Source organism: Benincasa hispida, chromosome 9 (genome assembly GCF_009727055.1).
Source record: "Benincasa hispida cultivar B227 chromosome 9, ASM972705v1, whole genome shotgun sequence".
NCBI lineage: Eukaryota > Viridiplantae > Streptophyta > Magnoliopsida > Cucurbitales > Cucurbitaceae > Benincasa > Benincasa hispida.
In genome coordinates this window covers 23,746,932-23,773,265 of record NC_052357.1, presented here as the reverse complement: position 1 = coordinate 23,773,265, position 26,334 = coordinate 23,746,932, and the positions used below count along the sequence as shown (strand labels likewise).

Genomic DNA, 26,334 nt, shown 5'->3' with positions numbered 1-26,334 from the left:
TGGTGGAGATATCTCTCTCGAGCTCTATCTCTGGCGAAAGCTCCGGTTGTCACTCGGTTTGGTTTGTGGAGGTGAAGAATTCTCACTGAAAATCTTGTTCAAGCTCCCATCTGCGATCGCAAACCTCTGCCTTGAGGTAGAAGTTCGGATGTCTTAAAATGATGGTCCAAAAGGCTATTTATAGAGTTTAAACGCCGATAGCTATCATGATTGCGTTATGGCTCACTACTGCTTTTATCGCAGTATGGACAATGTCACATCGTCTTATCTTATTGATACTCCCAAGATATGCGTCCGAGCTTGATTCAGCTGAAATATCAACGCGTTCTACCCATCTTGCGATCGTTCTTCTATTATGGTTGTCATTCCGTGGCCGCAATTTCCAATTGATCACTACATTCGCTTGATCGCCGCAACTTCCATGCGATGGACGCATTTGATCACTGCAACTTCCATGCGATGGACGCATTCGATCACCGCAACTTCCATGCGATGGACGCATGCGATCCAACTTTCAGCGCATGCATTTTTCTTCGCGATCGTCTGGCTTCGACGCATGTGTTTGTCTGTGATTGCTTATTTCAAACGCATGCGTTTGGTTACTGCGATAGCTACAAAAATAGACACTTTGGCATGGAGTAATGCATAATATTGAGGTCAGTGAGGATTTAGGTGCTAATCGACGCAAAACTCAATTTTTCGCAAATTCTAAGTATTATCACCACATTTTCTACTTATTAGCCCTCATGATTCTAAATAAAAGGCTTATTAATTAACGGCATTATCTGGCCAGTTATCAACCCCCGTCACAACTTAGAAGTCATGCTTGCTCGAAGCATGCGTTATATCTCAGAAATTCTTAACTCACCTTACCAGCATCTCTTTGCGATGACACATCTCTCAGAATATAATTACTCGTGCCTCTAACTATGGACACAAATTTTCCTCCTCACACATCGGCTACTTCTCAAAAAAAATCTTTTCTAAGTTAAAATTTGGCAAGGCCTTTACTCAAAAATTTTTATTCATTCATCGCAACTTTGTGTTCAGCTCTTGAGAAATGAGTTCCGTTCAAAACAATTCCCAGATTAAGGCGATTACTTTATGTCGAATAGGCGTTGAACCTAGTTACGCTCTTCTTTTGGCTTACCCACGTTGTCAATGCAGGCATTCCACTTCCGGTTATTCATATTCACTCAACTCATGTCTTGCTTAATTGGCTTACCCGAGAGCAGAGGAGTTGCAACTTATGCGTTGACTCCTGGCTGACTTACCTTCGTTTTGGCTTCCCCTACGGTGTCAGTGCGAACATTTAACTACGAGTAAGTGCTTCGACACCTCAACTCTTATCAACATGGGTTTCCCCCATTGCTTCGCTATGGGTATGTTATTTTCAAAAGTTTCTTTTTTTTTAAGGAAATGACCGCAATTGTGATGAATGTCAATTCTCCGACGACCACTGCAACCCCAAGGCTTAGAAGGGTGGTAGCGTTCTCACTACAAGCTAAAAACAACTCAATGAGGAATGTGGAATAAATAAAATGTTTAAGCAAGTGTTTGCACACAATAAAACTCGCTAGACTTCACAATTTGAAGAGCTATTAAAAGTAGAAACGCCTGCCATACTAGTTAGAGGATCGGTGAATTTATTTGTAATCATTATAGATGCATCGCAAAGAACTGCAGTCAGACAAAGAGAATTTCAAAAGGATAAGGCATAAAAGATAACAAGAACAAAACCTTAAGTAGAATAACGCATGCAACAATGCGTTGAAATTCATGCGATTGAAGCCATGCGTTGAAGGATGTGGAGGATTCTTCCATTGTAATTACGCACCGAGGAGAGTTATTGTCGCATTTACAAGGAGCAAATGCACCACAACCAAGGAAGCAGCCACATATCCAAAATAACAATAAATAAAGATAATAAACTAAACTAAGAAAGCAACGTAAAGATAGAGTGGAAGACGTCCCTGGAGAAATTGGAGTGTTGTCACCGCAAGAAGTCTCCGATGTAGAAGATGGCTCTCAACTGCTTAGGTCAAGGGGCTCGCCCTGATCATTGGAGCTTCTAGCAATTGTTGGATGCATGATGGTTGAAATGCACCTAAAACTACTTCCAGCTCATGTGACAGATAGTCTTTCTATCTCGGGGTCAATATTTGACTTTCGACGCATCGCCTATACTTCAAATATTGTTTGCAGCTTGGTCGCACAATCTATAATATGCCTAAAATTGAAAGAGTGCCTACGAAAATAAAAAACTTCACAAAACATTAGCTATCAAGTCCCCGGCAACGGCGCCAAAAACTTGTTTGGGTTAGGAAAAATTATTAGGGGATAGATGGGGTTGTAAATACAGTCATGCGTTAGACATGGCTTAAGCTATGCATTTACGCCCATGCGTCTGAGGTCATGCGTCAGAATGAAAATGTGTTAATCTAGTATGCAATGACCATGCATTCCTATCACAATTTTTCTTACGCTCGCGCCAAGTATAACGCGAACGCAAGTTTCTCGGGTAATCTGAGGTCAAACACAGGGACTTGTCACTCAATAATGCTTGTGAAGCAATGCGTTTGAGGCAATGAATAAAAATAAAAAGAAGAAGTTTAATGGATTTACATACTACTCCTACTTTTAACTAAACAGATTTAGCAATAGAAGACTTGCGATTAGAATAGGTAAATACACAACAACCATTAACGCATAGTAATGTTTATTATCTTAAATCGCCCGAGTAATCCCAGATCATCACACTAACGCATCGCACACCTCTCAGTGGTCAGCCGCATGACTATATCTCTATAGTGCATGGTTGCGTCGAGCATAAGATTGTGCCTATCTCTAGGAACAATACATACTTTGCTTTAGTGCGTTCCATCTCTTACCTTCTTAGGCAGTTAGACGCGGCTATTTAACTTATAGACAAGTATTGCAACATCGCATAGATAAGCATTGCTATAGCGTTTCACCAAGAAAATAAGATTAACTTACTATACTTGCACAACGCACACCTCTTGATGGGTTGCTACATGCATCCTATCTCTAGGCTACACGATTAAGTATGCGATCGCCTTTGATAAATAAACGCTAAATATAAACAATGATAGAGATAAAGATGATGAAAAAGACGACAATGAAGGAATCAAGATTTGCATTGATCACAAAATATCTTAATATCTTAAGCTAAAATGTAATACAATACAGAGGTTAGAAGAGAAATGAAGAACTCTGCGTCAAGGCTGCCGGTGGTTCCATGGTCGTCACTCGGTCTGGTTTGTAGAGGTGAAAAATTCTCACTGAAAATCTTGTTCAAGCTCTCATCTGTGATCGCAAACATCTGTCTTGAGGCAGAAGTTCAGATGTCTTAAAATGAAGGTCCAAAAGGCTATTTATAGAGTCTAAATGCCGACAACTATCATTATTGTGTTATGGCTCACTGCTGCTTTTGTCGTGGTATGGGCAATGTCACATCGTCTTATCTTGTTGATACTCCCAAGGTATGCGTCCGAGATTGATTCAACTGAAGTATCAACGTGTTCTACCCATCTTGCCATCGTTCTTCTATTATGGTTGTCACTCCATGGCCGCAATTTCCAATCGATCACCGCATTCGCTTGATCGCTGCAACTTCCATACGATGGACGCATTCGATCATCGCAACTTCCATGCGATGGACGCATTCGATCACCGCAACTTCCATGTGATGGACGCATTCGATCACCACAACTTCCATGCAATGGACGCATGCGATCCAACTTTCAGCGCATGAATTTGTCTTCGTGATCACCTGGCTTCAGTGCATGCGTTTTTTTGCAATTGCTTATTTCAAACGCATGCGTTTGATTCCTGCGATAGCTACAAAAATAGACACTTTGGCATGGAGTAACGCATAATATTGGGGTCAGTGAGGATTTAGGTGCTAATCGACGCAAAACTCAATTTTTCACAAATTCTAAGTATTATCACTGCATTTTCTACTTATTAACCCTCATGATTCTAAATAAAAGGCTTATAATAACTGGCATTTCTGCCAGTTATCAATCAGAAAGGAGAAACAGGGCCTTGTTGGATATGGTTCGGTCTATGATGAGTTATGCTCTTCTTTCAGACTCGTTTTGGGGTTATGCAGTGCAAAATGCATGTTATATTCTGAACAATGTTCCCTCGAAAAGTGTTTATAAAACATCTTTTGAGTTATGGAGAGGTCTTAAAGGTAGTTTATGCCACTTTAAAATTTGGGGTTGTCCGGCACATGTGGTAGTGACTAACCCAAAGAAGTTGGAACCGCGTTCGAAGGTTTGCCTCTTTGTAGGTTACCCCAAGGAAACGAGAGGAGGATACTTCTATGATCCGAGTGAGAATAAAGTGTTTGTTTCCACAAATGCTATTTTCTTGGAAGAAGATCACATGAGGGATCATAAGCCACGAAGTAAGCTCGTTTTACATGAGATCTCAAGTGAGACTGAGACTGCTAAGGGTTCAATAAGAGTTGTTGAACAAGCCAACAGATCAACAAGAGTTGTTGAGGTTGAAACGTCTAATCAACCAGCTCAAGAGTTGAGACTACCTCGACGTAATGGGAGGGTTATGAACCCACTGGATCGCTACATGGGTTGACTGAAGCCCAAATGTCATTACGAATGATGGGGTCGAGGATCAATTGTCTTTTAAGAAAGCAATGGAGGATGTTGACAAAGATGAATGGGTTAAGACCATGAACCAGGAAATGGAGTCTATGTACTTCAATAATGTCTGGAAGCTTGTTGATCCACCTGATGGGGTAAGACCTATTGGGTGTAAGTGGATCTATAAGCGAAAGAGAGGTGTAGATGGAAGGTACAAACCTTTAAGGCTAAACTCGTGGCAAATGGTTATACTCAGTTTGAGGGAGTTGACTATGAGGAAACTTTCTAACCTATTGTCATGCTGATGTCTATCCGAATTCTCCTGTCCATAGCCACATTTTATGATTATGAGATATGGAAAATGGATGTCAAGACTGCCTTTCTTAATGGTAATCTTGAGGAGACCATCTATATGACTCAACCAGAGGGGTTCGGAGTTCCAGATCAAGAGAAAAGAGTTTGCAAGCTTAATAGGTCCATTTATGGGCTGAAACAAGCATCTAGATCTTGGACACATCAGATTTGACATTGTTGTCATGTCGTTTGGCTTTGACTAGAACGTTGATGAGTCTTGTGTTTACAAGAAGATCATTAACAGCTCAGTAACTTTCCTGGTACTGTATGTGGATGATATCCTACTCATTGGGAATGATGTAGGGTATTTGACTGACATTAAGAAGTGGCTACCTGCCCAGTCCTAAATGAAAGATTTGGGTGAGGCACAGTATGTTCTCAGGATCCAGATCATTCGGAATTGCAAGAACAAACGGTTAGCCCTGTCTCAGGCATCATACATTGATCAAATGTTGATCAAGTACAGGATGCAGGATTCCAAGAGGGGTTTGTTACCCTTCAGGCATGGAATCGTTTTGTCTAAGGATCAATATCCTAAGACACCTCAAGAAGTTGAGGAGATGAGACTTTTCCCTATGCTTCTGCGGTAAGAAGCTTGATGATCATGTTTTGTTACCAGACCGACATTGCTATGCAGTAGGGATTTTCAGTCCGTATCAGTCCAACCAGATATTGATCCCTGACCGACGATCAAGACAATCCTCAAGTATCTTCGGAGAACGAGGCTACATGCTTGTGTTATGGACATCAACGAATCTGATCCTAAAAGTGAGTGTAGGATACAACGGTTGATCCCGTTTACAAAACCCTCACGGCTTAAAGTTTCGAGGGTCACCTGGAGGTTGGGTCAGGGAACGTTGGCATCTTGTCTAGGGCAAGTGGGAGAATGGATACTAGGGTTATGCCCTAGTTTATATTGTATATTGTACATTTATATGTATTGTACTTAGTCTCTCGAGTCATTAAACAATGGGGAGATTGTGATTGGTGCCTAATTCTCCGGAGTCTCGTGTTTGTTAAAGATTGCACATTGTTCAATGAATAAAATAAGTGTTATTTAATTCTGGCATTTACTCATATCCAATAAACAAAGCTCCTTGATTAACTTATGTGAAATTAACGTGTATATGTGATATACAAGTGATCATGCTTAAAGTGATAATAAATCAATCTGTAGTAATAAGGATTAAGGTGGGTACCTGATCTAGTGACCACTACGATACGCCTTACTGTGTAGAGGTTTGCAAAATATTTAACTACTATCAGATGGTAGATCTTAACCATCGTGTGGAGACATGGAACGAGGGTGTCCTATACAAAGAATTGTATAAGACCACCCGGACCACAATGACGATGACTAATCTGATATAATGTCGTTGATACTAGAGACTTGCATATCACCTAAACGACCATAGTGACACGACCTCAATTCTGAGTGTTTTGGAACTCCTGCCTTAAGGGAGGTTCTTTGATTAGTATGGGTGAGAGTGGCCAAATTGCCAACTCAACATGCCATATCTTTTGGGACTTGTCCGATCTGGGAGCTGGGAACTCAATCCACAAGATGAAATTCACTTCTTGTCCGAAGCGGGATAAGTAGAGAGATTGCTCCCTTAAGGACTGATTCTGGGGCTTGAACATAGTGGCCACAGCTTCTCTTTGGAAGAGAAGACTCAACATAGTAGGACTATGACTTATGTTCATAGAGGGATCAATGGTTACTTAAGAGAAGATGTAACTACAGGGCATAACGGTTATTGACCCAGCTTACTTACGAACAATCTGTGAAGGTTGTCACACTATTGATTGTTAAGACGGATACATAATATATCTGTGATAAGAAGAGTTCACTGTCGGTCTTTAGTGGAGTGCTGGCAGTTAACGAATGGTGACTCTGACTAAAGAGTTTATTCATTTATTCACGTACCGTTGGAGTTTCGGTACAGGTCCATGAGGTCCCCTTGGTAGCTCAATGGGTTCAGTTGAGGATCAGTTCTTGGTATTCATTTGAAATGTTCAAATTGACAAGAGGTATTTTGATTATATATGATATAATTGGATTGATGTATGAGATACATCTAGTGAAGGATTGATGTAAATGAGATTTACATTAAATACCATGGAATAGAAAAAGAACTATGGTTTATATCTTTCATGAGATGAAATATTAAAACTATAGGTTATAAATATAGTATGATAAGTTGATTATCATTTATGTTTATAATAATATTAATTATTGGAAATTAATTCTTTTTCTTTTAAATAACCATATGAGTGGGTGGTTATTGGATCATGGTAACCGTGAATTTAAAAGGAAAATAGTTTTCTATTTTAAAAAGAAGTTTTACAAAAGATTGAAAAGGTTTTTTTAGTTTTCTCTCTTGCGTAAAGAAACTCACAAAATCATCAAGTAAATTTGGATTTACTAAACGACGGCTGGGCTAGCTGAACGATCGTGATAGTAGAGCTAAACGATCGTACAGTATTTACTAAACGATCACATAGTTTTGCTAAACGATCGCTGGCCCAAGATAAACAATCGTGTAGAGTCTATAGGCGACAGACCGAGCTAAACGATGAGCTAAACGATCGCATAGTTTTTGCTAGACGATCGCTTAGCTTTATCTAAACGATTGGGCATCGACCTATGCGATAGGTCTCCGCCATCTCCCACTTACCCAGTCGTGTACATGATCGGTGTTTCCTCTTTCGTCTGCCTCACACCAAGTCTAAACAGAGCCCACCCTCTGAATTCTCACACCGAGAATACTAAGGTCGCCTTGTTAGTGGTGTCAGACTCAACTCGACACCGTCGAGGTTTTTTGGAGGCCGTTCGTGGTGCTGTGGAGGAGTTCGTGCTGTTGCAGAGGAGTTCGTGATCGAGGAGATCATTGAGGACGAGTGCAAAGTGTTCGTGCTGTGTTGCTGCTGTGTTGGGGTCGTGTAGATCGAGCGTTCGTGGTCGCTGATTGTTTGAGCGGTCGCGCAACGAAGCGTGGAGACGCATCCTCATATGTGCGTAGAGTTTGATCTCTGTTCATTTGAGTTTATTCATGTTGTAATTTCTCTGTATGAAGTGTATAACTGTTTGTATTGAAGTCGATTGTAAATGCATTGTTTATTCATGATTGTAATTTGGAATAATCTTGTTTCACTGCTCATGGAAATCTCGATTTCGATTTCTTTCAGTAGTATCATAAACCAATTGTTCATTAGAGGATCAGTGGAGATTTAATGAGCAAGATGTATTATAGGGATAAAACGGTAAATTTAACCTAGCTGTCAATACGAACGATCTGTGAAGGATCGACTTACTGATTATGGTTAAATCAAGTGGACAAAAATATATTTACAGTGAGGAGAGTGCAACTATTGAGCTATAATGGTATGTCTCGGTCGTTAACAAATATTGATTAATTTGGTTTAAAGAGTTTAGCCAATTAGTCTCAAATCGTTGGAGCTCATGATCTATAGGTCCATTAGATCCCTTTACTAGCTAATAAAAGAATTAAATCTTAGAATAGCCTGTTGACAGAATTTGAAATGTTCAAACTCGGTTTAGAGTTTGGATTATTATATTTGATATAATTGATATTTAATTATCGAATTAAACATTACAGTTTTAGAGAATGGTAATATTTAAATATGATTTAAATATTTTAATGAAGTGTCATATTAATTTAATATTCGATATTAAATTAAATGATTAAATTAGATTAATTAATTATCCAAATTAATTTATTAAATTTTGAATTTATGAAATTCAAAATTATGAAATTAGTTGATTAAATTTTGAATTTATGAAATTCAAAATTATAAAATTTATTTAATTTAAATTGACTTTGAAATTTAGTTTTAAAATAATTTTTATATTTAAATTAATTCAATTTCATGAATTAATATTTGGATTAAATGGAAAGTGGGAAAATCCCACATTTTTCATTATCAAAAACACCTCATGCCACTTATTTGAATGAAAAATGAAGTGGCAATTTCATGTGAAGTTTGATTTTCATGCTAAATAACATAATATGAGGTTTTGAATTCATTTTCAAGCCATGCAATCTGAAATTTTAAAGAGAAAATTTCTGGAATTTTTTTCTCTTCACTTTAAACTAAAAATCACATAAATTCCCTCTCAATTTGAGTTCCACCACTCAATCTAAGGCCTGAAATTAGTAGAGAAGATCTTGTGGTAGTCTACTTCAAGATTACAAGAAAAAATTTGTGGTCATTTAGAGCAATTAAAGAGTTCTTCAAAGATAACTTTTTGAAACCCTAATATACTGAAAAACTATGAACATGCATGTTGATTAACTAAAATTGATGTAGTTAGAGTGCTTAGATCATTTTGCTTCCGCATGTTGAATGTCAACTTCATCAAGAAAATGGTCTGAAAATGTTGTTGCCTATCATCTAAGCAGACTGACTACAACTGAGAGGTGTCATCATTCTGATGGAGACTTCTTAGACCATACATTGATGTCAGCAGATGGTCTTCCCATGACCCCATGGTATGCAGATCTGGTAAATTATTTGATCTCGGGTGATCTTCCCTCTGATCTCAAAAAGTGTAAACTTGATAAGATTAAAAGTGAATCAAAATACTATGAATGGGAAGATCCTTATCTGTAGAAATTTTGCTCAGATCAAATGAATAGGAGTTGTGTCCCAAACAATGAATTCTTTTCTGTCTTAGCTTTTTGTCACAAGCATGCTTGTGGGGGGCACTTTAGTCATATGCGAACCGCTAAAAAAGTCTTGGATTCTGGATTGTATTGGGATACTCTCTTTAGAGATGCATACATCTTTTGTAAAACTTGCGAGCATTATAAAAAATCTAGAGGTCTGTCCCGTGAAAATGAAATGTCTTAGGTCTCTATTCTTTTTTGTGAAATATTTGATGTATGGAGGATAGATTTCATGGGACCTTTTCCTTCTAGGTGTGGATTTAAGTATATTTTGTTAGTTGTGGACTATGTTTCCAAATTGGTGGAAGCAAAGCTCATTGTTACTGACAATGCTACGACTGTTGCAAGATTTCTAAAGTCTAACATCTTGAGAAAATTTGGCTTTTTCGAAGCTATCATCAATGACCAGGGGACTCATTTCTATAATAGAATCATCGCCTCCCTGTTAAAGAAATACGACATGCAGTACCGTATCGCTACTCCATATCATCCCTAGACGAATGGGCAGATAGAAGTCTCAAACAAAAAGGTGAAGACCATTCTTGAGAAAGTGGTCAACCCTGGGAGAAAGGATTGGAGTCTTTGACTCGATGATGCATTGTAGGCTTATAGAATGACCTTTAGGATTTCTATCTGAATGTCCCCGAATAGGATGATCTATTGAAAGGCCTGCCACCTTCCTGTGGAGATCCAGCACCATGCATACTGGGCAGTAAAGAAATGCAATAGGGATCTCGAGGCACAGACGAGGCTACACTTATGAACCTTCAGGAGCTTGAAGAGCTAATGTTGGAGTGCTTTGAGAATTCTTTAATTTACAAAGAGAGGAAGAAGGAATTCCATGACAAAATGATTGCACCTAAAGAATCCCAGATAGGCCAGAAAGTTCTTCTATACAATTCTCATTTAAAATTTATGCCTGGAAAACTTTGGTCCAACTGGATTGGACCCCCTGGTGTTTCTCACGTCTATCCCTATGGTGCAGTGGACATTTTGAATCTTGAGATAGGAAAAATGTTAAAGGTGAATGGGCATCGTTTGAAGGTCTTCCGTGAGGGAGATTCACTCGAATGCTTTGATCCCGCCTACCGGTTGACTCACCGGTTTATGTCTAAAAAACGAGTCACCATGGTCGAGCAATGGAACCTAAAAATTTGCACTTCCTTGAGGCAACCAAGCTTTAAATTTACATGTTTTCCTAGATTATATTTCATTTCCACAATTTTTTCTTTATCATTGAGAATAATATTTTCTATCATTCTTGTTTCTACTAGGTTGCTTAGTGGAGAGAAGCTTGATTCAAGTGAGCCAAATCATCCCTTCATCCCCCTAATTCAGGGAAGTCTTCTGGTCCATCGTGCTTTATTTTCAGTCACATTGGGACAACGTGAGCTTTAAAAATTAGGGGAGGTGTTCGAATTTGGCACTTTTTTTTGCATGAAAATTTAGTTTGGGGTCCTTGAGTGCTGAGCTCGGATAATGTTGTATGTTTGCTTGTCATTTGCTTCTTTGTTGTGTTCCCTACTATGATCGGTCTATGATGCACTCCTTTGAGTTGTGTGTGCATGAGATAGGGTGAAAGAAAATGATTTGCAATTTTTAAGACATTTTTGAAAAAATTTCTTCATCTCTATCATGTATCTTTAAATTCTTTGTCTATTTATCTCACTCGTTTCTCATCTTGAATCTAATTATCAGGCCATAAGATTGTTGTCACTCCCAAAGGCCTTAAGGATAAACATTATAATTTCAGAAAGTCAATTAAATGATGCATACTTTAAGAACCAATCGATTGAAGTTGGCACTTATCTAAAAATAATGGTTAGAAAGTTTAAGGAGAAGTTTACTCCTCTTTTTCAAAGGGTGTGATTAACCTAGGGCATCTATGACACCCGTAGTTTTCCTCTGAGCTAAAGCACTCTAAAGAAATTAGTAAGCTTAGGAATTTTTTAAAGAAAGTTGGTCCGTAGTTGAATGTCATTCACGTAAACCGTGTAGGCAAGCCAAAACAAAAGTAGTCTTTCTTGATAAAATTTTCTCTCCATTATCTTTAAAAAAAGAAAAAAAAAAGGAGAAAGAGCTAAAGAAAAAGAAGCAAGGATTGAGTGTTAACGATTTTGATTACTCTAATTACATGGTATCACCACTTTGAGTTTAGGAAATCTAATTCTTGACCTTTTGAGCCAAAGTAGGGGAAAATGAATTGAGGCTTCATAAAGGTTTTTTTGAGTCTGCTTGTGCTTGAAATTGATAGGCTTGTACTCATCCATGCATGATAAAGTTTGAATAGAATCTTCAAATTTGCCTTAAATTGGTTGAATGCTTTTCGATTATCCATTCGATTGTGTGCATAACTTTGCTTGACCATTAAGGCTTGAGTAGGGAACTAGGCAACTTAGCAAGCAAATATTTGAGTGATTGCATGTTCTACCTTGCTCGAGGATGATCAAGAATTAAGTTGGGGGTGTTTGATAACACCAAAAATGTGTTATCTTTCTCTTCCTAATTCGAGATCGTTGGTCCATTTTAATGAGTTTAATTGATGTTTTTATAAGTCTTGGACGCATAAGAGGTAGAGTGAGGCGTTCGGTGCAAAAAGATGTCAAAATGGCCAAGTTTGGAGCTAAAATGCATTAAGGATAAAAGAAGATCAAGAAAATTACCATTCTGCCCCTAGGCGTAGCATTGCAACGCTCAAAAGAAGCGTTGTGCAACGCTTGAAGACAAAAGTAATGCTTTTTAGGCAAAATAGGATAGCATCCCAACGCTGCATGCAACATTGCGATGTTTTGGATTTTAAGGAACGTCATGCACAAGCAAACGTTGCGGCAGCATCACAACGTTGTGTCGCAACGCTACGACAACTCCTCGCCCAGTATTGCAACGCTCTTGCATAGCATTGCACTGTGGGGCTGCTTTATATCATCATTTTGGTCGATTTTAAGTGTTAACACGCCATTTTTCCATTTTTTTTCACTTGTAATCTCCACCTCTTCACTATAAACGTTAGTTTATTCCATTTTTTGGGAAGATTGAACTTGAAGAACTTGACTTTGAAGATGATTAAGGGCTAAGAGGTAAGAACTTAGCTTGGGTCTTTTGGTTTATGTCCATTCCTTTAGGATTCTTGAGACTTGGGTTTGTATTTTGCTGAGATTTTCTGATATAATAGAGAATTCATCTTACAATTATTCTTCAATCTTTCTTTCATGGGAATATCTAACAAATTGGTCGTGTTAGTTTGATTGATTGCTTTCAATTAGCCCTAATTTGTAATCGTTAGTTACTTAATCACATAGAAGCAAAGATTAAGTAAGTCGTGATGTTAATTTGGGGTTCCAATTAATAAGCATTCTTTTTCTAATCTAGATGAATCTCACCTTGAGTAATCAATTAGACGATGGAAATTGATTATTCAACTTAGCATGCTCTTAAGCTTATGCTTGTTATTTTATTGTTTAGATGAGAATTCTTGCTTAAACTTTAAATTAATTCGATCTTACCGACTATCACTTAGGATTCTAAGTGAGTTGGTTAAGTTTTAATTGGAAGGTCTCATGCTCATTCTATGATCAAGTCTATGATAGAATTATAAGAAATGGGAAAAACTAGACCGACCCAAGCTAGGTGTTTGTTTAATTGATTAATTCACACTCAATTCACTCAACTCACACTCCATGCATTAATTTACTCCACATTATTTTATTTTGTACAATTTACATTTATTTAGCATCACCAATCACAACCACCCCCCTTCCCCCTCCGAGTTACTTCCGACAAACTTTGTGGTCTAGAAATCTTGTCGTCTCCCTGTGGATCGACTTTGTACTTTCCTTTACTATATTTAGTAAAGTAAGACAGAGAATTTATTTGATTCGAATCGTGAGATTTTCACAATGTCCTAACGGCCACGACCAAGTATCATGATTAAGAGAAACAACAAAATCTTTTGGTGTTAAAGAGGTCTTTGAAGGAGATTTGATTCCTACCGATTTAATGGCTCTCTTTGGAGACATGTCCCTAAAGACTTCGAAAGTATTCGTTAGGCCATATTCTTTTGGATTGAGCCTTTTTTTTTTTCTCTTTCTTATTTGGTGATATTTGGATCCTCCATTTTTGTAGGCCAGCCTTTTGTGGGCCCTTTTGCATTCTTTCATTTCTATCCAAGAAAGCACGGCTTCTTGGTAAAAATAGGAATCCTCGACGCGTTGCCGAAGTGGAATAAAATTATGACATAATAACTTGTTACAGGGGTGGGCGAAAGTTATTCAGAACAGGGAAACAATAGAAGGCAGATGGTTGATTTGCACACAATTTTAGGCTGAAATTTGTTCAAAGGAGCAAAGTCTAGGGCTTTTAAAGAATACACATTTTTACCATATTTTACAATATAGATGTGAATAACTCTCAATAGAAAAGCTGAGCTCTGCTCACTTCACCATGAAAAAATCTCATGATCTAAAGGTATTCACCAATTTTTTCCCAAATGACATTTTGTTATAAAACAAAAAAAAATGGCCTTAAATACTCGAGAATCACTCAGAAAGATATCAATAACTATCTAATGGTCATATTTATCAAGACAAACAAAATAAATTGACAAATTTGATGTCACATTCCCACTATATAAATAGCGTTTTGGCCATATAAATTAGATTAGCTTGAAATAATAAAACTTCATGACAATTCCATCTCGTCTACTAAATTTGTTACAATCTTTCATTACAAAAACTTATCATCATTTATCCACAATTTCACCTAACCATGATCAAGCAGATCGAGAAGAGACTTATTGATCAACACGATAATACACGGTTGAAATCCAATCAAACTTAGAAAAGGAAGACATTTGTTGAATAATGTAAACAGGGCATTTCCTTGTTCAAATGATACAAATGGTACAGTTGGTTCTAAAGGGAGGAAACGAGATAACAATTTACAGTACATCAGTCCAGCAGCCGGATTTGAGCAACTGTACAGTACCTACACACTAGATATTTTACCCTATATTGAATCCTTGATATTATTGTAACGAACATTAATGAAATATAGTCCTATCAAGTTTCTTCATCTAATGAATTGAAGTTACCATGTTCCTTCTTTGGACATTTTAAGGAAATGGGTCAGAGTTATATTTGGGACCTCAACCATGGCCTTCTTCTTCCTTGTTATCCGAGTCATCTTTATAGAGCCACCGTTCTTCGACTCGGGAACAGTCACAGAATCCAAATTGTAGAACTACCAAGAAAACAATTCGTATTATGTCAAAAGAAGTCAGCAAAATATGCAGCTTAATTTTGAGTAAAATGTACAATCTAGTTTTTAATATTTGAGTCACTTCAATTTCATCTCTATTCTTGTGAAAGTTGCAATTTCACCTTTATATATTGAATTGGTTTTGATTCCTGTATTTTAAGGATTGTTCTACTTTAGTCCTGTTCCTTTAAATGTCTAAATTTAGTCCTTATACTTTCAAAAAGTCATAAAATTAGTTCATACCCTTAGTTTATCATTAACTTCTTCAAAAACATCTCATTTCTGTTAGTTTCGCATCTATACATTTGAGAAACATACTCACATTATATCTTTACTTGAATGAAGATTATTATTATTCTTATTATTTTACTAAGTTTGATGATAATAATAATAAAATAAATAAATAAATAAATAAAAAGTAACTTCAAACAAACTATAAGGACTAATGCTAGGATTTATTGAAAGTGCAATGGCTAAATTTAGACATTTAAAAAGACCAAAGTACAATAACCAAAGTGGTATTTTAACCTATTCCTCCTTTAATGTATTGATGTATATAAAAGCAGGTTGTGTAAACTATAGAAGTTTATGATTGAGCAAGTTTATTTCCTTGAATTAAAACCGGAGGAAATACCTCACAAACTCCATGTAGCAATAATCTGTGAAACGGATCTTGAACCCGCAACATTAAGACATCTTTACCAGTTTCTGAAATGAATGATCTTATGCACTCCTGAAATAACACAAATGCAAAGAAACTTCATATCAAGTTATAATATAAGTTAAGCTGATTGATGCCATTCAGCTTTGTGATTAAGTAAAAACAATGATCTACTTCTACAGATGGAGGAAAAGCTTAACCTACCATGTTAATCATCCAGTAAATGCAGAGGAAGAGATTTGAAACTTGTAATTAAACCACATTTAGGAAATGAACGGAATGGATCTGAATTTTTCTGCACATACATACCTCAAAACCTTCAATAAGCTCCGGAAGAAAGCTACGGCGAAGTGCCTCTCTCGTTCGACACTCAATTCTGTGCCAGGCATTCAAGAAAGCCATTTTGTCTGCATCAATATGACCCTTTCTCTTAGCGGATGAGTTCTCGAAGACTCCAATGATCTTAGCCTAACAAGAAAATTACGTAGTTGGATTATGTTCTTAAATTAGACATCTGCTTTGCCATTCTTCAATGTCCAAGACATTTGGCTGTCTTGAAGTTCAAAAAATACCAAAATGGTAACATTAAAGTGAAAAGTAGAAAGACCTCTTTATCCATGTCAATACTCCTGAACTTGTCCCAGTCTCCTGCATTAGTCATGGAGAATGTTGTGGGCCGTACATCATCACCTGCAAATAAACCTCAAACCATGATGAATCCTTTCACCGGTGTGAGGAATTTCTAGGCTCGGGTAAAAGGATCAGTAAACATTAGCATGAGAGATGGGCATCATCCCTCTAAGAATGAACAATAAAGCCACTAGATACAACCGAAGAAAACCTTGCACAAACAGCATGATCATGGCCAGAATAACACCAAAAATAAATTAATTTAAAACAGCATATGACTTGGCAAATGCAAAACTTAGATTGCTAAACAATTCAAACAAGCTACTAATTCTAACTGGTGCCAAGTTTAATAACCGATAAAGTGGACATTTACAGCAAACTCCTAGGTTTAGATATCTATGAGACTATAGTCTAGATCACTTTCCAGTATCCAATCATCCTAAACATCATTCTTCTAAAAGAAATAAAAAACGAATTACACCAAACATCATAGTCTAGATCACCATAATTATAGGGTTTTTATAATGCATTTCACCATATCAATGAAATGGTTTCTATTTCCTATTAGAAAAAGCATAGATAGAAAGGTTCTGGTGGTCTTCAAAGACAGGAGGAGCTCTTGAATTCTCCTCAGTCTTAAGGAGATGCTTGAGGGCATATGAAAGATGACAAGAGCTAGATTTTATTTATCAATAAGGTACAATATGGAGAGAAGACTTGAAAAGCTTCCCTCTCTCCCAAGGACGCCCAAATTACAGACTTATTCTAAAATGTACCTCTCACAGCTCTCTCTTTCCCCTAATCACTCCTTTCCTTTCCTTTCCTAATATACATTCTTTAGGGGGCTTATCAGAAGAACAGCTACTTTGATGTCTTACCTAGAGTTGTATAGCATAACATAACACAAGATGATGAACACAAGAAGGCTCTACCTTCTAAAACATCTAGCATTTATATTACTCAGAAATAACTCTTATCATAGCTCGCATGATTACAAAAAGGACAAAGTCTTTAGAAGTATCACACCCCAAGGTGGTGGAGCAAACAAGCCTCTAATTTCTTCAGCATTTAAACGAGGAACAAGCTCCATCAAAAGACGATCATTTAACCATCTGCGAGACTTCCTATTGGTAACCTGAAAAGAGTTGGGGAGAAAATTAAGAGTTAACAAAAAAGAGAAGTGCCGTGGACAAATATTGGCAAAAATTAAATAGGAAAGTACAGTATTAATTTATCCTCGAGGAAAAGTTAATTTACTTAAACTGGAGCATTTGAGTAAAATTTTGGGAGGTGATTCATATAATAAGAGAGTAGTCATTTGTATCACTCAGGTAGCACATTATAGCATTGAGATGGATATTCTCAATGGAATTCCAGTTTCCAATTAGAGAAAAGAGAGTAAATGCTAGACAACTTTACCACATCAAAACTACTCCAAATAATATTGAAAAGGTGAGCACTGAAAAAATGACCAGATGGTTACTAGTTCTCCATTAAAATGAAGCCAATGACATTAGCATGCAAAACAAATCAGAACAAAACAAAAACCTAGATTGACATCCATATGTTTTAGTAATTATTCCTCATCAGATAATCAAGTAGTAAACTACCGATATTCCAATTAAGAAGGTACACTTCCATTTCGTCCAAAGCACATTGCAAAAGCATCGCATCGCATTAACAGAACTACAATCAATACAAGTAAGCAGATCACAGACCAGTCCTGATGGAAACCATTAATGACCCAAAAAGAACATAACATTTCCAAACACCCCACCTTCCCAGTCAAGCTCTCCAAAAATTCTATCTTCTTCTCGATTGACATACTCCGAGAATCCGTATCACCTGTGAAAATTAACCCAATAAGACAACCAAGAGATATAAATCCCAAAAGAAATTTTCAAAATCTTATAACAGAAACAGAAAAATCATTCAAATGAGGTATTACTAAATCTAAATAAAAGATAAGAAGTACCATTGAGTGGATCGTTAAGAGGGGAAAAGGTGAAGCGATTCGCTTCTCGTTTAAGAACATCAGTGGACGCCATGATTGGAGAGGAAAACAGAGAATCCGAAGTCGTGGTTTTTCCCTGTGGATGGATGGGATTGGAAATCTTGATCGGAGGGTGATTTGAGGTGGTTGAGCTGATGGAAAGGGGAGAATCGGCGAAAGGTGAAGATGAGGGAGATGGTGATCGGAAAAAGTAGGGCAAAATCGAATCCAAGGCTTGGGAAAGAAGGAAGAAACAGGACCTTGGAAATTGCAAAGAGGAACAGAGAGAAGGATTAGATTGGGAAGAATATTCTGTTTCAGATGGGATTGAGAGACGACGTCTTTCTCCGCCGCACACCGCCACCGAGACTGATTCCTGAAATGACAAAACTACCCTTGGAGACCCGACCCCATCCGACCTTAGCTTCAACAAATTTTATTTTATCCTAAATTATATAAAATACACCTAAATTTTCTACCTTGTGTCAGAAACACTTTTGAATTTTTAAAAATTTTAAAAATATTCTTAAAATTCCAAAATAAATTTAAAAATACTTTATCGTTAATTTTATACGGAAATTAGTGTTCTGCACCAAAAGTATCATAAATTATCCATAAACTTTAAATATGTTTTTAAAATATTCTTACTTTAAAAATGTTTAATTTTAAAGTTATTTTTCCAACAAAATATTAATGGTTTTTGTTAATATACTAACGGTGAAGGTATTTTTAAAATTTTCTTTTTAAGTTAAGGATCTTTTTAAAGTTTTAGGGTATTTTTTAAACAAAACTTTTACGATTTCCATCCAAAACTTATTTTTAGCCTTTTCTTGTTGAAAGTTTAAAGGTATTTTTTAAAACTTTTAAAGTTCAGGTATATTTTTTTCACATAAAGTAAAAAGTTTAGAAACATTTTTTTTATAATTTAGCCTTTATTTTTTTTATTACTTTTTTTTTAGTATCAACAATTTTTATTAATGTTTATAAGGATGTTCTTTTTAATAATATAGTAATTTTAAAACTTATCATTACTAGACAGTAATTTCGAAATAAGACATTGTATTAAATAATAAAAAATTAGAATAGTCTAAATCGTTATCAAATAAGACCTGAATAATAAATGGGATAATTAAAAAAAGAGGTTAATAATTGTTCAGATATTGTTAGCACATTAAATTTAGTGTAACTTATTAGTTTAAGTCTCCGAATTCATAGTAATTTGATATGGTATTAGAGAAAAAATTATTATATTATTAAAGTCATTCTATGATGTATTCTTTTTATATTGAGAATCCCAAAATATTCTACTCCTCTTAAATTGTAATGTTATAAATTTCTTCACCCTATTTGGTTTTTGGAGGTGTTATAAATTTTTATAAAAGACCGTTTGACGCACGATAAAAGCAAAGTGTTGAGTTGAGTTAATAACTATTATCTAGAGAATTAAATTATCTAGAGAGTTATATCGTCTGTGTTTGGTATGCAAAGTTAAGTTGAATTGGTAATTATTGATTGTATTTGAATGCAGAGCTAAGTTAAGTTGGTATCTGGTGTTGTTTTTGTCAATGAATTTGTTTTTTTTTTTTCTATTGTTGATTATAATTTTCAACTATACACATTTTTCTAACTTTTCTAAGATAAAAACAAAAAAAACTTTCGATTCTTTTCCATTCTCAAAACATAACAAATTCTCTACAAAGTACTCATATACAGAACACAAAATTTTGAATTCAATTTTTTAAACACTCAAATAGAAGTGGTTATTCAATTCAAAAACCTAACTTAATCATTAATTACCGTAAAAATTAAAAAGAACAGAAAGGATTAGTGTCATCAAATGAAACTACTGACATTGTTTTAGATAGATGGGATGACACTTAAATGTTAATCTTGAAAAAAAAATCAAATCTTATAATTTAAATCATAAAATCAACTATTAGATATTTTTTTTACCAATTTGTGGAATATGGATTTACCTTTTTTCTAAATCCGGTGAAATGATGCTAGAAATATTGATGTCTTTTTTTCTACTATTATGTTGCATCAATGTACAAACTATCTTTTTTTAATAAAAATAAAATAAATAAATAAATAACCCTTGAGCCATAATTTTAAATTCCACTATTTCATTAGAATTATTTAATATTTAAAAAATCAAGGGATAAGTTGTTTAAAACGTATCGTTGAACTTTTGTTTAGTGAAACAATAATAAGATGTCGTATGTAATTTTTTTTAGATCTAAGAAAAAAATGAAATAGAAGAAGAATAATTAGATCTAAAAGAATAGTCATAGAAAGAAAATAAAAAAAGAGAAAGGAAGAGTTGAGAAAGAAAAGAGAAAATAAAACTCATACGAGCGAAAGAGAAAGAAGAGAGAAAATGAGAACGAACCGGACGACGAAAGAAGAGAGAAGATGAGAGAAGGGGAGTAAATGTAAAGTGAGCATGAGAGAGAGAAAAACGACAAAGTAATTGAAGGAGTTAGGAAAGTAATGAAAACAAGTGGGAAAATGGGTGGGAGTGAGAGTGATAAAATGGTGGGTAATTAAACCCACCGTCTTATTTTTATCAGTAGTTGTCGAAGTTGGGTACACGAAGGTGGTAGGCAGAATATGTCGCCGAAGTTGCTTGTGCGAAGGTAGTCGTTAGAGTTGTCGTCGGAGGTGGTTGGTGGAGCCAAAACTTCTTCGTTGAAGTTGGTCGTGTGAATCTGGAAGTAGTTTTCTTTACCAAGATGGTTGTCGGAATTGGTTGTCGGAGTGTTGTCGGAGGTGGCGGAATTAGTTGTCGGAGTGTTGTCAGAGGTGGTTGCCGGAACTCGAAGTTGGTCATCGGAGTTTGCCACCTAAAGGTGGTCATCGGAGTATGTCGTCAGAATGTGGTAGCGGTAATCGCTAATGGAGACCGATGGGTGGAACCATTAAAAACATTGGACGGAGAGAGAATTTGGGAGAGTTAATAAGTTTGGCTTAACCCCATCAACATTTAAAGTTGGTTATCAAACATTGAGTTGGTAAAAAATACCAACTAAACCAACTCTCCTTGATTGTCAAACACCCCCCAAGTGTTTATTCATGTGAAGTAAGAAAATTGAACTATCAACTTTTGAGATGGTGATTTACGTATCTAAAATATTCAAATGGGTGATATATATATATTGAAAGAAGTCATTCAAATTTATCATAAAAACAATATTTTAAATATGAAATATTCCATTTGTATCATATGTTATCAACATACGATTAGATTTTCATCAACGTATCAATATTTTCATCAATATTTCTATGTTTATATAAGTTTGATATCGACATAAAATATAAAAAGAAAATAAACAACAAAATGTTATTAATGTAAATATAATATAAATAATAAACATGTTAATTTGTTTAAAAATTATAAGTGTTTATTTATTAATTTATTTTTTTTAATATTTTTGTTTTTATGGTTTTTAAGAAATATTTATCAAAATCGATATTTTATCGATATTTCTAATTAAATTATCATATAATTACGATATTAATATTTTCGTCCAAATCAATATTTTAAACCTTAATAAACTATCTGTCATTTTTTTCGTCCAAATCAATATTTTAAACCTTAATGAACTATCCCTCATTTGTTTGTTGGAAGACACTACACAATATTTTAAAATGAAACATAATATAACATATCTTGAAGATATGCCATTCAAATCTATACAGATAAATAATATTTTAATTAAGTGAAAAATTCCATTCAATGTTTTTTTCTTCCTAAAATTTAAATATATTTCTCTCATTAGTTTAGATTTTAATTAGGGGTGTGGATTTGATTTAAATATTCATTTGAATCTTAAATCAGTTAGATTTGATTTAGAAGCATCTGTGTAATATTTTAATATATATGTATGTTTTCAAATGTAAAGCCTTTTCAATTAATAATCAAAATTGACCTATAGAGTAAAGTTGTTTTCCTTTACAAAAAATTATAAATAAATAAATAGAGTCGGTTTCTTTCTTTTTCTAAATCGAATAGTCAGTTTTTATTATATTCTCAACTTTAAAAGTTAAGATAATCCAATTAAAACCGAGCCCAAGCCATCCATCCTAAACTGACCATCATAAATTTAATTTACTTTGATTTCTAAACTGTTAAATATTATATTTTAGAATAAAATTACCTTTTTATCTCTAAGTTTTGTAGAAAGAAGGATATGTCTTGTCACGGTCATATACTTCTCCAACCGTATGACACCATGATTAATACACGATCATGGTTAGCCTTAATAAAAACTCAAGTTCTGATCTACTTTCGCCGAACCTTAGGTAAGGTTCTTTCATCCTCAACTAAACTAAACTCATGCAGAACTGAACTTCATTCCGCCATACATGTTGTCCATATGTGTATTTTCTCTCATATACAACTCTAATCAGCTTATCTTTACTCTAGGCCAAGTCCTACACTCGACTTTACCCATATGCGAGACTAAGATCATCAAAATGCAACGTCGCATCTCTCTTTACCATATTGATTCCCAACAACATGACCCACATACCTCTAAATAACTTCGATACTTCACTGAAATGAGTTCAGACCCTCTGTTGGGTCAAAATAGGCTTAAATGCTTCACCATGGCTTTTTAGGTTATTTGAGCACTTATCGGGACTTGTCGGGGCATAATAACGCTTACCAGGCCCTACCGACCTATTTCCATGTCTATCGGGTTCCTATCGGCTAAATGTTCACCTACCAAGCTTTACCAGGCCACATGATGCTTATTAGGATAACTCGAATAAGTACTGCACCAATTGGGAACTATCAAGTCTCACTAATGCTTTTGGATGTCATCCCGGGTGTCGGGATGTCATCAACTTTCTCTCTCCTACTCAGACACACTTATTGAGGACTGTCGTAAACTAACCCATGGGCAACTTTCTAAATCGAGACTTCCCGGACATTCATCCATCCAGACATATTGAGGCATGAACCTTCTGTTGGGAATGGTGTCCTAAATCTCCTTGTAATCTCGTAGTTTGTAAACTCTGTATAAGCATATTGTTGTTAATAAAATAAGTGTTATTTTGTAAGATATACTCAATCCAATAAACTAAGATCCGAGATTATTTCATGTAATTTAAACAAGTATGTAGGGACATACAAGTGAATTTTGTTTAAATAATAAACTAAATGGTTTGTAGTAGATGAATAAGGTTGGGTATCTTATCCTTATGACACTACGGATACGACTCACTTTGTAGGTGTTATAAGTGTTGTAAAGTGCTACAAATGATCTAATCTTGATCATTCATGTGGAGACATGCCAGCGGGGGTATCCTATGCAAAGAGTTTGTATAAGACTGGATCACGAAATGATTAGTCTCTTTATATAACATCGTTAATAATAGAAGCTTACATTTCACTAGGATGACCATAGGTGACATGACCTGAATCTTGAGTGAGTTGTGAACTCCTGCTCATGAAGACGACCCTTTGATTTGTATGGGTGAGAGTAACTAGATTGTCAACTTAACAAGCCTATCATTTTGAGGATTTTCCTAACTAGGGAGCTGGGAACTCAGCTACACAAGACGGAATTCACTCATTCCTCGATGTAGGGACAAGTAGATAAATTGCTCCCTTAAAGGCTGATTCCGGGTCTTGAACATAGTGGCCACACCCTCTCCTGGCCTGAGAGGACTTGGTCATAGTGTGACTATGACTTATTGTTCATAGAGAAATCAGTAGTACATAAGGAGTTAGATGTAACTACAGAGGCAAAATGGTATTTTGGCACAGCTATATTTAAGAGCAATTTGTGAAGGGTCATCACCCTATTGATTAATTATATCCAATGGACATAAAAATTTATCTGTAGTGCATAGAGTGCAGTTGTTGGTTTTTAGTGGAGTGATCAGCAGTTAACAGATGTTGGGTAATTTAATTAAAGAGTTTAGTTGATTATCTGAGTATCGTTGAAGCCTCAATCTACCGGTCTATATGGTCCCCACTGTAGCTCAACAGGGATTTATTATTTGGATTAATTTGAAGTGTTCAAATTAATTGAGGAAATTAATTATATATGATATAATTAATTCTAATATATTTGATACATTATGAGAGGAATTTGAATATGATTCAAATACCAATTATATGAATGAGATTCATGTAATTAAATATAAATATGATTTATATTGAGAGGAATAAAATATTTGGATATGGTCCAAATATCATTTCTATGGATGAAATTCCTATAAATGGATTTAATATAAATGTGATTTATATTAAATGTCATGTATAGTTAAGAGAGAATAAAATCTATAGTTTATGTTGTATGATGCAATATAAAATTATAGGCTATATATTATATTTGATATAACATATAGTGTACATATAATAACTACGTTATTATATATTCTATTTTATTAATTCATTTGAAAATAATAAAAGGGATGGAGTTATAACTCTCTCCTCACATTCTCTCAAAGAAAACTAACAAGTGATAAAAGAAGTTGAAGGGGATCATCTTCTTTATCGATTTTACAATCTAAGAGAAAAGTTCTCTGAGAAATCTTCCCTCTCATCCTCTCCATCTCCTTCCCTCTTCCTAGGACTCAAGCAAAACCCACAACTTCTGCTTGAGTCTTTGAATCCCAAAAGAGATACAAAGGGTTTTCGCTTGGTAGCGTCCGTGTGTGAAGAAGGAGATTTGCGAGGAAGGAGGTCTGTTCGTGGCTTGTACGGGGGATTACTTGAAGAAAAGTTCTTTAAAGGTGAGGTTTCTTGAAACCTAATTTTCTTTCTAAAATCATGTAGTAATTTAATTATTGAATGCATATCTCTTGTTGTTTACTATAAATTTTGTATTCAATAATTAATGAAATTTGGACGATCCGCTTTTGCTCAAGGATCTCCTCATATCAAGTTTCCTTCACCTTCCTTTGTCCATGTTGAGTAAAAAACTACATACCATGTGCTTGTTCGGTGCTATACCAAAACCTTCGACCCATGGGCATGGCCGTCATCCCAGTACACGAGTGCAATCCAACATTGTTCACGAGATCCCATTCTTGATGGAAGATGTCAAGACACTTGTCTTGTAATACTTGCCCACGTTATGACACACGCATGTGCCATGTGATAGCTTCATGAGGCCTAGGGGTGGTAAAAAGTTGACACCATGCCTTCCCTTATAATACATTCTAAGCAAAATCTTCTTTGACGCCCTTACAAATGGAATGTGACGAAACGTCCCTTGCCAGCTTAGAGTGCTCGTTTGAACTTTGATTCATACAAAATTTTGACGTGTTTGCATATTTCATCAATATGCACCAAACTCCAGAGTCGCTCATCCAAATTCCAGATAGAACCCCAGTTTTCAAAACCATGGCCCGAGGACCTATCTGGTCCTCAATGAGCTTGTCACCGACACTTCTGATGGCATTAATGTTTGTCTTCTTGCTTGTTGCTCAACATGGCTTGCTTGCCAACTTATCTTGGTGTGTTGAATGGTGTACCGTCCTTTTTAGTCACATCACGATATTTCTCTCATCCCTCTGTCTTTATCTGATGTGTCGACAATAGCATGTCGCTACTACATTGTCTGTACTAACGGGGTCACAATCTACTATCTTCAATTATGATTGTGACATATTGCATTCCTGAATTTTCAAAATATATATTCTTATATGAATAGGTATATTTGATACCTAAATTTTTAAATGTGCTTTTTAGTTCTGAAGTTAAAAAAAAAAAAAAAAAAAAAAATTGTGTATAGTCCCAAGTATAAAGTTTGTTTAGTTCAAAGTAGCTTTTAATTAAAATTCGGCTTTATTAAAAAAAAAAAAAAAAAAAGCAAGAAAACTATTTTATGTATACTTTCTAAATTTAATTTTTTAAAAATTAAAATTAAAAAAAAAAAACCCAAACAATGGTTATCACACATTTTGGATAGTTTTTAGTTCCATTAGGTTAAAAAAAAAATCATTCACCATTTTGGATACTTTTTTGGAAGGCCAGAGAGAAAGAAACACAGAACACGTTTAAATCAAATCATTTTCATTCCGAACTCAAAGTTAAGCTAGTGCCTTTAGCTCAACCGGCATATTATCAATTTCGAAGTCTAGTGTTTGATCCCCACC

General features: G+C 35.4%; 1 protein-coding gene across 1 annotated transcript; it reads right to left on the bottom strand.

Annotated features, from left to right (window-relative positions):
• Window positions 1-14,451: 14,451 nt before the first annotated feature.
• LOC120084476 (R3H domain-containing protein 4) lies at window positions 14,452-18,591 on the bottom strand. Its single transcript, XM_039040264.1, has 7 exons — window positions 18,199-18,591; window positions 18,001-18,068; window positions 17,250-17,358; window positions 16,201-16,283; window positions 15,903-16,061; window positions 15,567-15,665; window positions 14,452-14,914 (listed from the first exon to the last, which is right to left on the bottom strand). The coding sequence occupies exons 1-7, from the start codon at window positions 18,269-18,271 to the stop codon at window positions 14,762-14,764; spliced, it is 744 nt and encodes a 247-aa protein (XP_038896192.1). The 5' UTR covers window positions 18,272-18,591; the 3' UTR covers window positions 14,452-14,761.
• Between the last annotated feature and the right edge of the window lie 7,743 nt (window positions 18,592-26,334).

What these genes read in the sequence shown, in the direction of transcription:
- LOC120084476 (XM_039040264.1), bottom strand. Translation starts at nt 18,271, where the DNA reads ATGGCGTCCACTGATGTTCTTAAACGAGAAGCGAATCGCTTCACCTTT. An exon ending in GTATTGACATGGATAAAGAG is followed by an intron (nt 16,062 to 16,200) that starts GTCTTTCTACTT and finishes TTTTCTTGTTAG; the next exon opens with GCTAAGATCATTGGAGTCTT. An exon ending in AGCTTATTGAAGGTTTTGAG is followed by an intron (nt 15,666 to 15,902) that starts GTATGTATGTGC and finishes GTGTTATTTCAG; the next exon opens with GAGTGCATAAGATCATTCAT.